This window comes from Schistocerca piceifrons, chromosome 2 (genome assembly GCF_021461385.2).
Source record: "Schistocerca piceifrons isolate TAMUIC-IGC-003096 chromosome 2, iqSchPice1.1, whole genome shotgun sequence".
Classification (NCBI taxonomy): Eukaryota; Metazoa; Arthropoda; class Insecta; order Orthoptera; family Acrididae; genus Schistocerca; species Schistocerca piceifrons.
The window spans coordinates 579,351,824-579,367,486 of NC_060139.1; the positions used below are offsets into that span (position 1 = coordinate 579,351,824).

A 15,663-nucleotide genomic window follows, 5' to 3' on the forward strand; every position below is an offset into this window, starting at 1 on the left:
CGTATACTCTTTCGGAGGAGAAAATTGGTGGTTCAGACCTTGTGGAAACATCCTAACACAGAGAAGAACGTCTCTGCTTTAAAGACTGCTACGGCAGCTCGTTTATCATATCCGTGACACTGTCGCGCCTATTCCGCGATGAAATGAGATCCCCTTCTCGGAACTTTTTCAAAGTATGCAGTAGCACTGGGACACACAGTCCCACGGAACCTGACAAACAAATAAAAATAAAATAAATATAATTCAAGACATAAAGTAATTATAGATATTAGCTGCCAGTGAGTGTTGATTTATATCAACGGGGCGAGTTGAAAATATGTGTCAGACCGCATTCGAACTCAGATCTCCTTCATACTACGCAGATGCGCTGAGCACAATGCTATCGAGACGCAGGGGTCACTACAAATGCACGCACTACTCTAGCATGCATCCCATCAGACCAGGATTCTCAACTTATACAACACACTGCTGATGTAGTGCCCCTGCTCATTAGCCTCATTACTCGCGGAATCTCACCGATTCTCGTAAGAGTTCGAGCATGTGCGTCTGCACTGAAACGATCGTTAAAAAAATAAAAAAATTCAAAAAATTGAGTGTCATGTAATATTTTGTCTAATGTAATATCTTGTATAGACACCTTTTATTAACCTGACACGTTCCATATCATTACGAAGTGTCGTATTCATGATCTATGGAACAAGTACTAATCTAATCAAATCTAATCACCTTAATTATAAACGCGCTGTCTGTTCTTTCGGACATTCGAATGATTGCAGCAACCCACTGTGTACTAAGCATTAGGCCCATTTCAAAAGGTTCAAATGGCTCTTAGCACTATCGGACTTAACATCTGAGGTCATCAGTCCCCTAGACTTAGAACTACTTAACCTAACTAACCTAAGGACATCACACACATCCATGCCCGAGGCAGGTTTCGAACCTGCGACCGTAGCAGTCGCGTGGTTCCAGACTGAAGCGCCTAGAACCGCTCGGCCATAAGGCCGGCTAGGCCCATTTCGAATCCCAGTATAGCACAAATCTTGAACTTGCGCCTTTAATATAAATGAATGCCTACTGGCCGCAAATGTCTTTAATCTTGCACGATCGAAATGGTGTCTGTTCTTTCGGACGTGTTCGAAAGAGACAGAAACCAGATATATATTTATTTTACTGTCCTGTTCACCGTAACGTATTCAGTAAGCATTACTGACGTGATAGTTTGCCTTTCGGTATTGATGGCACAGTTCTTGTTTGTGAGGAAATCTCGAGGGTCATTTACAGTTATAGCACTCCTCTTCCCCTGCTTTTTCCCGTCTATGCTTAGCTCTCGGAGATCAGTGCATTAAAATGATTGTGAAAGTGACACAGTGTGAGTAATGGAAGAGGGTGTGCACGACTACCGGGCAGCGGCATGGCGGTACTCACGTAAACGTCTGGGTTTGCGGCGTCCAGCAGCCGCAGCACGGTCCGGTAGTCGCCGCCCGCCAGCTGCTCGTCCCGCGCCGCGAACACACCTGCCGACAGACAGCCGTGAGACGAGTGGGGAGGGGCTCGCATCCTGACAGAGGGCGCGCAACAGGCCGAGGTGGATGGCTCTCAGCCTGGCACTGAAAGACTTGGCCTGCTTACGTTGAAATGCGCTTACACTACACGACCAAAGTATTCGGACACCCCCACGTAAAGGGGGCCACTAGATGTGGTCCCGTCAGAATGAGATGCAGGGGGAGTTGTCAGTCTGAAGATCTCAGTGGCTCCGAAAGTACACTACCCACCTGAGTAACAGATCCAACAAGAATATTTCACAGTGAACACACAGTGCGTAGTGGGGCGATCACAGTGTTGTAGAAATAATTCAAAAGCCAAGATCGCTTAAATACTGTTTACTGGATAACTGGTTTCAACACACTAAAGGTGCCATCATAGGGTCTGTGAAGATATAACATGACAGGTTTGAGTGAGGGCTTACTATTAGTACAGTACCACATACCTGAATGAGCATAACTTTTATAAACCATTTGGATATAACGATACATGAGGCAGACCAGCTGATATAAAATTCATTGTCACAAAAAATAAAGAACAACTTCTCTCGTGGTCATTCTTTTCCATCAGATATGTAAAACGGCAGCCACAAGATAAAACTATTCGGTACATGACCGCTGCTCGACTAACAACGGTCGGCATCACACTACCCTATTCCGCGCAGGTATACCTGCTGCGATTTTAGTGGTTCACAACCGGCCACTAGATAGCGCTGTCCCAGCAGTGCACACACAGTCCCACGGTATAACCACTCATTACTATTACTTTACCACTTTACTGTTACTGCTAAAAGAATACCCATGCAAAGAACACTTTCGCATAACTTACTGTACATGCTATACATACTGTGCATACTATACATACTATAAAGTACATTAATTACAGAGTAAAAACATCTGGAGCAAAGGCATTATCCATATTAGCGCCTTACAAACCTACTATTATAATTTACCGTTATTATGCACTATGTATAGTATGTACAGTAAGTGTATGCACAGGTATACCTGCGCGGAATAGGGTAGTGTGATGCCGACCGTTGTCAGTCGAGCAGCGGTCATGTACCAAATAGTTTTATCCTGTGGCTGCCGTTTTACATATATTATGGGAGAGAGTGACCACGAGAGCAGTTGTTCTTTATTTTTTGTGACGATGAATTTTATATTAGCTGGTCTGCCTCATGTATCGTTATCCAAATGGGCTATAAATGTTAATCTACATTCAGATATGTGGTACTGTACTAATAGTAATGTATATAGTGTAACTCATGTAAGCCCTCACTCAAACCTGTCATGTCTTCACACATCCGATGATAGCACCTTGAGTTGAAACCGGTTATCCAGTAAACAGTATTTAAGCGATCTTGGCTTTTGAATTATTACTACAAGAATGTTTCATTCCTTCTACAGGCTGCCCATCTCAACTGTTGGTAGTCTGATTGTGCGGGAACAACTACAGCTAAACTAACAACAGGCCCACCTCATGTACTGACAGACATAGAACGTGGAGAATACCGGCGACTGGCTGTAAAAAAAATTCGCACGAAATCAGCGGAAATAATCAATGGTGAGTTCTGGAGTGCTACCAGCAGTTCAGCTAGCACAGTGAATATACACAGGGAATTGAAAACTATGGGATACAATGCTCGAGCAGTTCCCCATAAACCGCGCATGTGTGCAGTCAACGCTGAGAGACGCTTGAGGTAAGTATAAACAGCGAAGCCACTGGACAGTGGACGACTGAAAACGTTTGATTTGGAGTGATGAATCACATTATACCCTGTGGTAACCCGATGGGAAGGTGTGGATTAGGCGAATACCTGGAGAAGTTTACCTGCTATAATGTGTAGTACCAACAGTGAAGGACGTTGGAGGTGGAGATGCTTCCCGTGGTACCGGTGTGATCATTTTATCACTCTTAAGAAAATGCTAAATGTGGAAATATACACTCATGCTCATAAATTGAGGATAATTGCAGAATGTGGTGCCACACAACGTGGCACTACACAAAACTGGCGCTAACAGCATAGGTACATATGTAAAACACGACACAGATCTGTAAGTCCACGGTATTGGTGATAAGTTGAGAAAACCGTCCCAAAACACATGTGCTCCAAAATGCCACTGTTTCTTGCACATGTACACCGACACCAATATGGGATGTGATCACCATGCACACGTACACGGGGCGCACAACGGGTTGGCATACTCTGGATCAGGTGGTCGAGCAGCTGCTGGGGTATAGCCTTCCATTCTTGCACCAGTGCCTGTCGGAGCTCCTGAAGTGTCGTAGGGGTTTGAAGACGTGCAGCGATACGTTGACCGAGAGCATCCTAGACGTGCTCTATGGGGTTTACGTCTGCAGAACAGGCAGGCCACTCCTTTCGCCTGATATCTTCTGTTTCAAGGTACTCCTCCACGATGCAGCTCAGTGGGGCCGTGCGTTATCATCCATCAGGAGGAACGTGGGGCCCACTGCACCCCTGAAAAGGTGGACATACTGGTGCAAAATAACGTCCCTATACACCTGACCTGCTACAGTTCCTCTGTAAAAGACATACAGGGGTGTACGTGAACCAATCATAATCCCACCATACACCATCAAACCATGATCTCCATACAGGTACCTTTCAAGGACATTAATGAGTTGGTATCTTGTTCCTGGTTCACGCCAGATGAAAACTCGGCGAGAATCACTGTTCAGACTGTACTTGGACTCGTCTGTGAACATAACCTTGGACCACTGTTCCAATGACCATGTACTGTGTTCTTGACACCAAGTTTTACGGGCTCTCCTGACCAGGGGTCAGTGGAATGCACCTTTCAGGTATCCGGGCGAATAAAGCATGTCTGTTCAGTCGTCTGTAGACTGTGTGTCTAGAGACAACTGTTCCAGTGGCTGCGGTAAGGTCCAGAGCAAGGCTACCTACAGTACTTCGTGGCCGTCTGCGGGCACTGATGGTGAGATATCGGTCTTCTTGAGGTGTTGCACACTGTGGACGTCCCGTACTGTAGCGCCTGGACACATTTCCTGTCTGCTGGAATCGTTGCCATAATATTGAGATCACACTTTGTGGCACACGGAGGGCCCGTGCTACGACCTGCTGTGTTTGATCAGCCTCCAGTCGCCCTAGGATACTACCCCTCATAACGTCATCAACCCACAAACCGTCCACCTGAGCATTGTTTCACCCACCATGTATCTGCATTATCCTTAATTTATGAGTATGACTGTATAAACATATTCACAGTACTGTGTACTGCATACAGTAAAGGGACAGTTCGGACACGATGATTATAGCAGCATGCGGATGCACACTGTCATAAAGCAGTATCTGTGAAGCAAAGGTTTGTGAACAGTAACTCTCCTGAAATGGACTGGCCGTCCTGGAGTCCCGACCTTATCCCAACGAAACACCTTCGGAATGAGGTACAAAGTATTCTTCGCTCCAGATCCCAGCGCCCAATATTCTCTGGTTTCAGCTCTTGAAGAAACGTGAGCTGCAATTTCTCCAGAATCATTCTGACACATCATCGAAAGTGTTCCCAGCAGCGTTCAAGCTGTCATGAAGGCGAAGTATGGACACACCACCTAGTAATGTGTGACCGGATTTTTTGAGGAGATGGTGTACTTATCAAGTAGTCCTCTTTCGCTTCGTTACAATTGGTTTACACAGTAAATACATTCCATCCTGAAGCACAGCTCTGCAAGCTCTGCAAAATATCATGTTCCCAAACATCAATTTCCTTAGAGATAATGTAGGTGGAAGTTCTAAGAGTACCAAATCTGGTGAACTGGCTTCAAGTCCCATCCAGTTGTGTTTAAAATGTCTTTGTTTTTCCATTTCTAAAACATCAACGTGGACAGGTTCCTAATGAAACATGATTAACTTTCTCTCTTTTCTTCTGCACCAACATATGCATTACCGCTGCTGAAGCCGCCGTTCGGTGCCTGTCTGCAGAGTGCTTGGCACAGCAGAATCGTATCCCCTCCATCTGTCTCTCTGCGGACTGTTCACGGGAAGAAAGGTTATTGCTCCCGCTCTCTATGTGAACAAATCTAGCTTTTGTACTGAAGTCATTTTGTGAAATACGTTTTTGAGGGAGGAATTTTGAGAAGCTAGGGGCGTTACTTAGTAACGTCTTCCTCAAATGGTTCAAATGACTCTGAGCAGTATGGGACTTAACTTCTGAGGTCATCAGTCCCCTAGAACTTAGAACGACTTAAATCTAACTAACCTAAGGACATCACACACATCCATGCCCGAGGCAGGATTCGAACCTGCGACCGTAGCGGTCGCGCGGTTCCAGACTGTAGCGTCTAGAACCGCTCGGCCACTCCGGCCGGCTGTAACGTCTTCCTCAACAGTTCTTTTGGCATTTCAGTGGCACTCGCTTTGAATGAATAAATTTGTGACATTTCCAGTGACCCAACACGGTAAGATTCCCGGACCGACAAACACGGCTCATAACAACAGAAGGTTTTATTAATAATCTTATGTTCTCACTCCAACTTGTCGCTCTATCCCAGCACTCTTGCCGGCTGGAGTGGCCGAGCGGTTCTAGGCGCTACAGTCTGGAACCGTGCGACCGCTACGGTCGCAGGTTCGAATCCTGCCTCGGGCATGGATGTGTGTGATGTCCTAAGGTTAGTTAGGTTTAAGTAGTTCTAAGTTCTAGGGGACTGATGACCTCAGATGTTAAGCCCCTTAGTGCTCAGAGCCATTTGAACCAACCAGCACTCCTAGATAACTGGCGGTTGTGATTGATTCCAGTGGCTGACCGCCCATTGTTTAGTAAAACTATGTCAGATCGTTTCGTCTGCTTGCATTCATTCACGTTGATGTACATCTGCTTCTCATTGCATCACGTCCTTGTCACCTCCAGTACTAGCTGCGTTACGAGACAGTTTCCTCACTTTTTACTATATATCATACCTGCCAGGTCGTTAACATGGTACATACCGTGAACAGCGAAGTTAGTGTCATAATTCCTTGAAAAGTACTGGAAAGCACTTACGTTGTGGCTGACTCTCCTCTATAAGACGGTTTGCTGGCTCTGTTACCTATAAAATTATCAACCCGGTCGCACAACTATTTTGATATACCGTGGGTACAAAAAAATGTTCAAATGTGTGTGAAATCTTATGGGACTTAACTGCTAAGGTCATCAGTCCCTAAGCTTACACACTACGTAACCTAAATTATCCTAAGGACAAACACACACACCAATGCCCGAGGGAGGACTCGATCCTCCGCCGGGACCAGCCGCACAGATCATGACTCCAGCGCCTTAGCTCGCTCGGCTAATCCCGCGCGGCACCGCGGTTACAACTTTTATTTGTCAGGTGATGGTGCGGAACTGCAATCCAGTCCCCTCGTCCCCAACTTCTTCATCTGGTTACCAAGAAGGCTTGTACAATAGTCGCTATTTATTGTTCCATCGATTATAACATAATCAACAACTGGAATGTCACTTGCATCCCCGTAAACGTAGGCCACAGCCTTTCCAGTGGATGTAACTAATTTTGGCGTTCACAGCCACCAGTCACCACCAACGCCTTTTTTTTGCGTAAAGTGGAATATTTACGTTTCAGCGACAATAGCAAACTGGCACACAAAATGGATTGTATTATTTTCAAATCCGGAAAAAAACAATGGAGAAAAATGGAATTCCGCGACACTTGACAAGGGCCCTAAGAAATACAATGCAGTTGTAATAAAACAAGGGAACAAAATAAGTAAGAATAGCGTTATGACCAGCCAAGGAGTTAAACAATGTTACAGACTTTTCCCTGTTTTATTCAATGAGCTTTTTTGCCTCGAGTCAACAAATATCTCAAAAACTGCCCATCGAATGAAAGAAAGACAAAACATGTATTCAGTATTTTTACAAATTGTATCCAACTATACCAATGCTGACCAACGATACTAATGCTGGCTTCGAGCCCCCCCCCCCCCCCCCCCCCCCACTCTCTGCATACATCCCGTTTTTTGTAGATTCGGATCCTTCGCGAAAAAATAAAGCTTCAGCATGCGACACTTTTGTCGTTGCGAGACATGGCGGGAAATATACAGTTAATTTCGTAAACGGTATTGTCTCCAGAAAAATGCATTGGATCAGAAGCAGAAAAGAATTTTCTCCGTTACAACGTCAACTATGTCAGCTAGTCCCATACTGCAGCTGCGTTCTAGGAATAATCTCCGCAGCTTTAACACTTCAGAGTACAGAAAACGGATCACTTTTGACATTTCCTCCTTGGTGCATACATTATCTGATCAAAAGAGTGACACCTATTAGTGGACATTAATATGAGGTGTGTCCAACCTAAGCATTTATGACGGCTTGAGCTCTGCTGGGAACACGTCTGAATGATGTTGGACACTGGGGTCAAAAGGTGTTCATATCATGAATATTATTGTCCACGAACCATTGACTGACTTATGTGCTCTTTGGCAGGGTGCACTGTCATGCTGCTAGAAACGATCTTCGTTTCCAAACTTTTTTTAATTGTGCGCTGTACAAAATACTGTAAAACGTGCTCATATCCTACCGAAATTAGCGTTTTTTTCTAATAAGCATCAGGGACCACATTCCAATCGGGAAAACACGCCCATATCGTAACAGTACCTCCTCCTACTTCACTGTTGGGACTACGCAAGATACACTACACTACACTCCGTCCGAACAGGCCATGAAGACCAAACGGTACCGACGGCTGCCGTGTCATCCTCAGCCCACATGCATCACTGGATGCGAATATGGAGGGGCATGTGGTCAGGACACCGCTCTCCCGGCCGTATGTCAGTATCCGAGAGCGGAGCCGCTGCTTCTCAATCAAGTAGCTTCTCAGTTTGCCTCACAAGGGCTGAGTGCACTCCGCTTGCCAACAGCGCTCGGCAGACCGGATGGTCACCCATCCTAGTGCTAGTCCAGTCCGACAGCGCTTAACTTTGGTGATCTGACGGGAACCGGTGTTATCACTGCGGCAAGGCCGTTGGCCACTACACAAGATGGCAGGTAAAGTTCTTCAGGGATTCGCCAAACTCAAACTCTTCCACCGGATTGCCACAGGGTGCAGTGTGATTCATCATCCCAAATTACTCGTTTACAGTCATCTTTACATCATATTGAGCGTCGCCTAGCACTGACTACAGGTATGTATGGCTTACGAGCAGCTGCTCGGCCACTGTACCCCAGTCTTTTTAACTCCCTGTGCACAGGCACTGTGCTAACTGGACTGTTGGGAATACTTTGTAATACACGAGTAATTCCATAAGCTGATTTTACGTGATTTTTTTGTCTCCATCCACCGCAATGCTCCATGTTCTCTGTCAGAACGTGAGGTCTGCTTGGTCTTCATTTAAATGTGTTTGTTCGTTCGTGTTTCCACTTCAGAGTCACATCTTCAAGAGTCGTCTTGGGTATCTTTAGAAGGATTGAAATGTCCTTGATGGATTTGTTTAGTGACATCCAATGGCTAGTTCACGTTAGAAGTCGCGGAACTCTCTTGACGAACCCATTCTTCTGCTACTGCTTCTCCGCTGACCACAGAATACGCCTTCCCTGGTATTGTACTAGTGTTTTGAGCACTATGGGACTTAACATCTGAGGTCATCAGTCCCCTGGAACTTAGAACTACTTAAACCTAACTAACCTAAGGACATCACACACATCCATACCCGAGGCAGGATTCCAACCTGCGACCGTAGCGGTCGCGCGGTTCCGGACTGTATCGCCTAGAATCGCTCGGCCACACCGGCCGGCAAACACGGGTGTCCGGATACTTCTGATCAAACAGTGTATGAACAACGGGGTACACATAATGGAACGCTCTGAAATCAGTATGAACAGATGTATTCATGACGCAACACAGCTAATGCACAAGGACATCAATGAGGATAAGACTCGGCATTTTTGAGTCAGTGGTGTCAGTCAACGGATCTGAAAAAGAAACTGGCTGTCTTTCTTGTCTTTCTTTCTTTTTCTTTTTACTTGTCTGCTTCTACGTTCTGCAAAGAAAGGATAACAACGCAGAAACCTCCGCACAACTTGTCAATTATCAGATTCGGATAATGTTGCGGCATAGTTCCGCACAGTGAGAGAGTTTCTGTACTATGCGTTTGTCACGTTACCTTAATACGAGTGCATAATACGGAAGGCGACGATACGTACTGCAGCTGATGATCGTCGTGACGAATGTGCCGTTGATGGCGCTGGAGGAGCAGTTGGCGGCCAGCAGGCCCCGCGAGTCGTTGAGGAAGCGCCAGCTGTAGCGGTTGACCGCGGGAGAGTCGGCGTCCTGCAGCACCACCGTGCCCAGCAGCTCGCCCTGCAACAAAGGACGGCATCGCCACGTCGCCACCAGTATCTCGCCCTCCACGCACAGCGGTAACTGTGCTCGGTTATTTCTGTGTCCTCTTTGTTCTCATCTATTTAACAATGAAATTCGTCAAACAGCCGTGCAATTGAGAAATTATTTCACTTTATTTTATTTCCGCTACCAGTTTCGGTAATTCATTCTGCCATATTCAGGCCCCATATGCACATCGCAAAAATAATCGATATTGGCATACTGGGGCCGTATGTTTCTGGATGCTATGAATTCGTACTTCAAGTGTTTCCTTCGAATACTTGACTGCAAGTCTTGACTTGAGTTGCAGTGAAGACTTCGTAGGAAGCACTTGAAGTACGAATTCACGACATCCAGAAACATATGGCCCCAGTATGCCAGTATCGATTATTTTTGAGAGGTGAGTATCGGGCCTGAAGATGGCATAAAGAACTGCCCAAACTGATAGCGGAAATAAAATAGAATAACTTGTCAATTGCACGGCTGTTTGACGAATTTCATTGTTAAATATTTGACCAGCCGCTGTTCCATGTCCACAATGTATCAACAGAGACTGAAATTCTCGTCGGTCACTTGCACGAACCATCATCTTAATAAATCATGGCTGCAAAGTAGTGACACGAATTATTTGCAGTAAAATAGGAAAAAAAACTAGTAGAAGTTGACCTCAGGGAAAAACAGTTCCGTTTCCGCAGAAATGTAGAAACACACAAGGCAATACTGACCCTACGATTTACCGTAGAAAGTTGAAGAAAGGCAAACCCACACTTACGCTCGTATCATTAGTATACTTATAGAAAGCTTTTGACAACGTTGATTAGAAAAGATTCTTTGAAATTCTGTAGGTAGCAGGAATAAAATAAATTCAAACTTCTTTATTTAAATGTATGAGTCTGTACTTAAATTTCTGAATGACTGAGACCCACAATGTCATAGCGCAACGCAATCTGACTGCTCAAAAAATGGTAACCTTCCTTCATATAATTAATTCAAAAGAATGGCCCTGACTAAAAAGAAATCCTAACAATAACCTATACATTTCATTATGCACTTACCTCACAAAAATCTTTATTAAGCGAACTACTGCAATACAGCAAGTGACAATACTGCCAGCTAAATAAAAGATTCTAGCTTCTAAAGCCACTAACTACTAATAGGCATTTGGTTAGCAAAGGACAGATTTTGTTGCAAACCAAATAATGTACTTTTTTTTTACCTTAATAATGTCACAACCAGTTCAGACACGAATATAAATCGTCATTGACATCTAGTACAAAGGTATATAATCATGGATAATATTCAGTCTCCAAGTCGAACATGTACAGATCGGTAGCCTACACTAACACTTCAGACCTCTACCCTCCATCAACGCTAACTTCTAACATCAATCACTGCTGGCTGTTCACCTTCAATTACCCAATAGGACATACATCACTGCTGGCGACTAACTTCCAACTACCCAACACTACTGGCGATTGACTTCCAACAACATGCCGAACCAGCCACAGAGTCTCTTACAAAGAAAGCGCAGTCAGAGATCCAATGCTAAGCGCTACACAGCGCTGCCAACACACAAGCAGCCCACTTACAAAATTTAACGATATGTTACATCCAACTTTTACAGAAATAATACTGCGGTTACAAGGGCTGAAGGACATGAAAGGGAAGCAATGGTTCAGAGGGGAGTGACACAGTGTTGTAGTTTACTCCAGTGTTATTCAATTAGTGCACTGAGCAAGCAGCAAAGGAAACCAAGGGCAATTTAGAAAAGGAATTAATGTTCAGGGAGGTAAAACAAAAACCTTGTAATATGCCGATGACAGTGTAATTTTGTCGGAGACAAAGGACTTGGTACAGCAATTGAACGGAATGAGTACTGTGTTGAAAACAGACTGAAACATAAAAATAAGCAAAATCAAAACAATGGTAAAAGGATAAAGATAAATTAAACCAGGCGACGCCGACGCAACTAGATTAGGAAACGAGACACTAAAAGTAGTAGTTCGGTTTACATGCAATTCTATACTCGAAGGTAGGATTTTACAGCTTATTTCAGTATCCGTTAATAATAAATTAATTAGAAGAAGAATCATTCGAAAAATACTTGTTCTGCTAAGAAATACAGGGCTATGGAAATTGTGAAGTAATGAAGAAGTATATCGTAACATAGAAAACGTAACTGAAACGCTACGGAAGAAGCGACTGCTATTTTTTTGGGCACTTGTGCGGAATGAACGGCGACAGATTAACCAAACAGATATTTAAATTCTTTGGAACAAGAAGTCAGAAACAGCTTGGAATTCAAAAAGTTAGGAAATATTTGGAAAGAAACAACATAAGAGAAGAAGACGCCATGGCAAGAGATATTTTTAAGAAGAAAGTGTTAAAAATTGAAAGATTCAAAGGCAGGAGGACGAAGAACACAGATTGAAAATGGTATAAGAAGAGATAAAGGATACATAGTGAGAAGATGAAAGAATACTGGAGGAAGAAGAAAGAAGCACAAAGGAGCATGCATCAAATTGGCCCGTCGTCCTTGGAAACGGAAAAAGAAAAAAAAAAGGTAATTAGAGCGCGTCGCGGTTGAAACTTTCACAAAACACTTATACAGCAACCTACCGTGAAACACAAAATTTAACAACACAACTGCAGTCTTTCCTACTAGATGTTACGGTGATGGCCAGATTGATTGCTGAATAACGGAGAAAACGAAAAACCATATGGCAAAAGCCACAGAGAGAAAGCTGTCTGATCTAAAAATAATGAATTAGACGCTGGTCTGTAAATACCTTCAGTTTCATTATAAAAACTTCAGTGAACTGGTGTCTAAAACCTATATGTGCAGACGAAAAAATCGTGTAATATTTGAGGACCTTCACTGAAGATATCTTACAAGTAAGGCGAAACGTGTCTGGGTGCACAAGTTAAATAAAAGACTTAGTGTGCAGCATACAAAAGATGTTTTTTCTTTTAACTACTGCAATTTACCATATATACGTTTGCGAAAAAGGCAATACAAAAATTAAAGCAGCCCTGGAATAAAATTTACTAACTAGCTCCAAGTTATGCCAGTGAGACATGGATTTTTAATGAGAAAAACATTCAAAAGTTCAGCGCTACTCTTGAAAATTGTAGACATACACTTTTAGAATTATTGGGAGGAAAAGGCAGACAAATAAATGGACTACGCAACAAGCTGTAGTAAACGACAGAAGAGAAAGTGAAACAGATGTGGTCAGCTGACGTAGCCAAGTGAAAGAGTAGTGGAGGGATCAAACAAGTTCTCTGGTGGATTCCACGAGATTAACACGTCACTCTTATGGAAGGTGTAAAGTCATATGAAAACACGCTGAAGCAAAAACGACGTTTATGCCTGCAGAAGTCTGGAGATGGCTTGATATGACGATATACTTCATTCATGACGCAATGAATACCACGTATCACTTGCAACTCTGTATCAATGGGATATGAAGCACTCAGTTTCAGAAATCTGAGCTTATAATTGGCATGAAAAACGGTTCGTGATTCGAAAAAATTACGTGGTATGAAAGTTTATTAAACGCTGCTTAATACATGTTGTTTACAGGGTGACAGTTATTGAACTATATGAAAAAAAAACATAAATTAGTTACAAACTACGGCGTGCTCACACTTTATTCAACACATAAAAGTCATTACAGCACTGCAGGTATTCGGATTTACGTTATGACATGTCCCATATGTTTGAAATCATCGGCGATGAAGTGGCGCAAACGAAAAGCGAAATTCTACGTGATCTGCCGAAGTGTCGGAACATCGATGCTGCCGATGACCTCCTGAATTGCTATTTTCAGCTCAGCAATGGTTTTGGGTTTGCTACCATGCACTTTGTGTTTAAGACAGCCCCACAAAAAGGAGTCACATGTGTTCAGACCCGGAGAATATGGCGGCCAATCGAGGCTTATGCCAGTGGCCTCTGGGTATCCCAGAGAGAGAATGTGGTCCGCAAACTGCTACTCCAGGACATCAAATACTCTCCCTCTTCGATGAGGTCGAGCTCCGTCTTGGATGAATGTTATTTTACGAGTCCTGCTCAGGTAACTATTCACTGGAATAAAAGAAACTGACAAATACAAAGCTATTTGATGTACTCCTGGATTCCACTGTATTACCTACAAGATAAACAATACTCCGTGGCAGATATCTCGCACAGATTCCTGTTATATGAACTATGTGCTAATTTTTGAGAGAAAACAAATGCTGGTATCGACAAGGGATATAAAAGACTATATGTAATGTGAAAAAGTTGGCAAGCTCACTTTCAAAATAGTTCTTTTCAGAACGATCTAGTACTAACATCAGACACCAGACATTATTCTTATAACATGGTTCTGTCCTTTAAACGCGAAATCTTTAAGTCAGTTAACTGCTATACAATTCAGCAGAGAAGGTAAATTTGCAGAAGAATCTAATTTATTCATTTTGAATTTACCTCTGTTTATAACTTAATCTGCGAATGCAAGTGAATTAAAAGACTTCATCAAGGCTAAGGTGTAGATTATTCTATCGTGATCTGTACTAAAAACAATTTTTTCTATATTTTGCATTTCATTGTTTAAATCAATACTTTTATGTTTTGGCGCTTTGTAAAAATATCAGATTATGTTAAGATTCGCTTCTGTCCTTGAAAAGCTGGAAAACTATTATTATTTATTGTATCGTTAGGAGTTGATAGACAAAGGTAAAGCATAGAACGAGGTGTATTCCTGGCTGACCGAGGTGGTACAGTGGATGGAGAGGTCTGCCTGTAGGTCTACAAACAAGAGACAGTCTCGCTAGTCCCATTCGGCTGCTGTTCCGTTACGGCTGTGTGGACTCGATGGCGGTTATCCTTTGCCATTCTCAAATTCAGTGGTTGTAGAGTACAACCCCCTTCTGTTAAGTGATTCCAACACGTGTCTCACTGTATTATCAGCGTGCCGTATTAGAGCCAAAGTGCCACGACATGACAAAACGTTCTGTCGCTCTAGAACTCACGTGCTCATTTTGCCCCTTTGACATCGACGAGGCATAGCAGCACACGCTATCACGTTTACGCTTGGCTTAACTCGGCTGTATGCGGGGGGCCGCGGGGCGGTTTGAGCTTGCTGAGTCCAGTGCGTCTCGCCGTGGCTTTACGTGCGACTCAGCCACCGGACGGCGCGCTGTTGGCTCGTACGTGCGTGGACAGTCCGTAGCTAGACTCACTTATCTACGCGCCATGCTCTGCACATAATGAGTAGTGATACGGCGAAGGTGATACAACAGTCTCCATGAGAACGGATCATTCATGCGTTGACAATACTGTATTTTACGCGCTTTGTACGATAATTCCGAAAACTGCCGGTTATATAAGAGGTTCGTAGTGAGAAATGACAGACAGGAGCAGGTACACATGCACTGGTTTGATAGGTAGCGCAGCGTGGTGCGAGTCCGGACACAGGCAAGAGTAGCTCGCGAGGAAGTAGTGCGTGGAGCTGTCTTTTTGACCAGCAGACGACACATCAACCTCTGATGTGGTCGGAAGATGCGGGGAACACGAAGTTAGCCGAGTGTCAAAAGGGCAGCAAGCAGTTTGAAGGTGGTCCTCGGCCGAGTGTCTGCTGTTAATCCGCACGTGATGTGACGGTGCCACCATCATCCAAATTCAGAGCCTGCAAATTGTACACGGCCGCCGCAAAAGTAAAAGCCATATCAATATACAGAACGGACAATGACAGACGTACTTCCTAGGAAGTCGTCTAAACATCCACT

At 43.8% G+C, this 15,663-nt stretch overlaps 1 protein-coding gene and 1 pseudogene across 1 annotated transcript in view; both read right to left on the minus strand.

Annotated features, from left to right (window-relative positions):
• LOC124775607 overlaps positions 1-15,663 on the minus strand; it is a 237,383-nt gene that overhangs the window by 138,720 nt on the left and 83,000 nt on the right. The window contains exons 6-7 of the mRNA XM_047250436.1: positions 9,714-9,870; positions 1,426-1,514 (exon numbers count right to left, since the gene is read on the minus strand). Coding sequence (XP_047106392.1) covers positions 1,426-1,514; positions 9,714-9,870 — 246 coding nt within the window. The remainder of the gene's footprint in view (positions 1-1,425; positions 1,515-9,713; positions 9,871-15,663) is intronic.
• On the minus strand, positions 8,423-8,540 carry LOC124778507 (annotated as a pseudogene).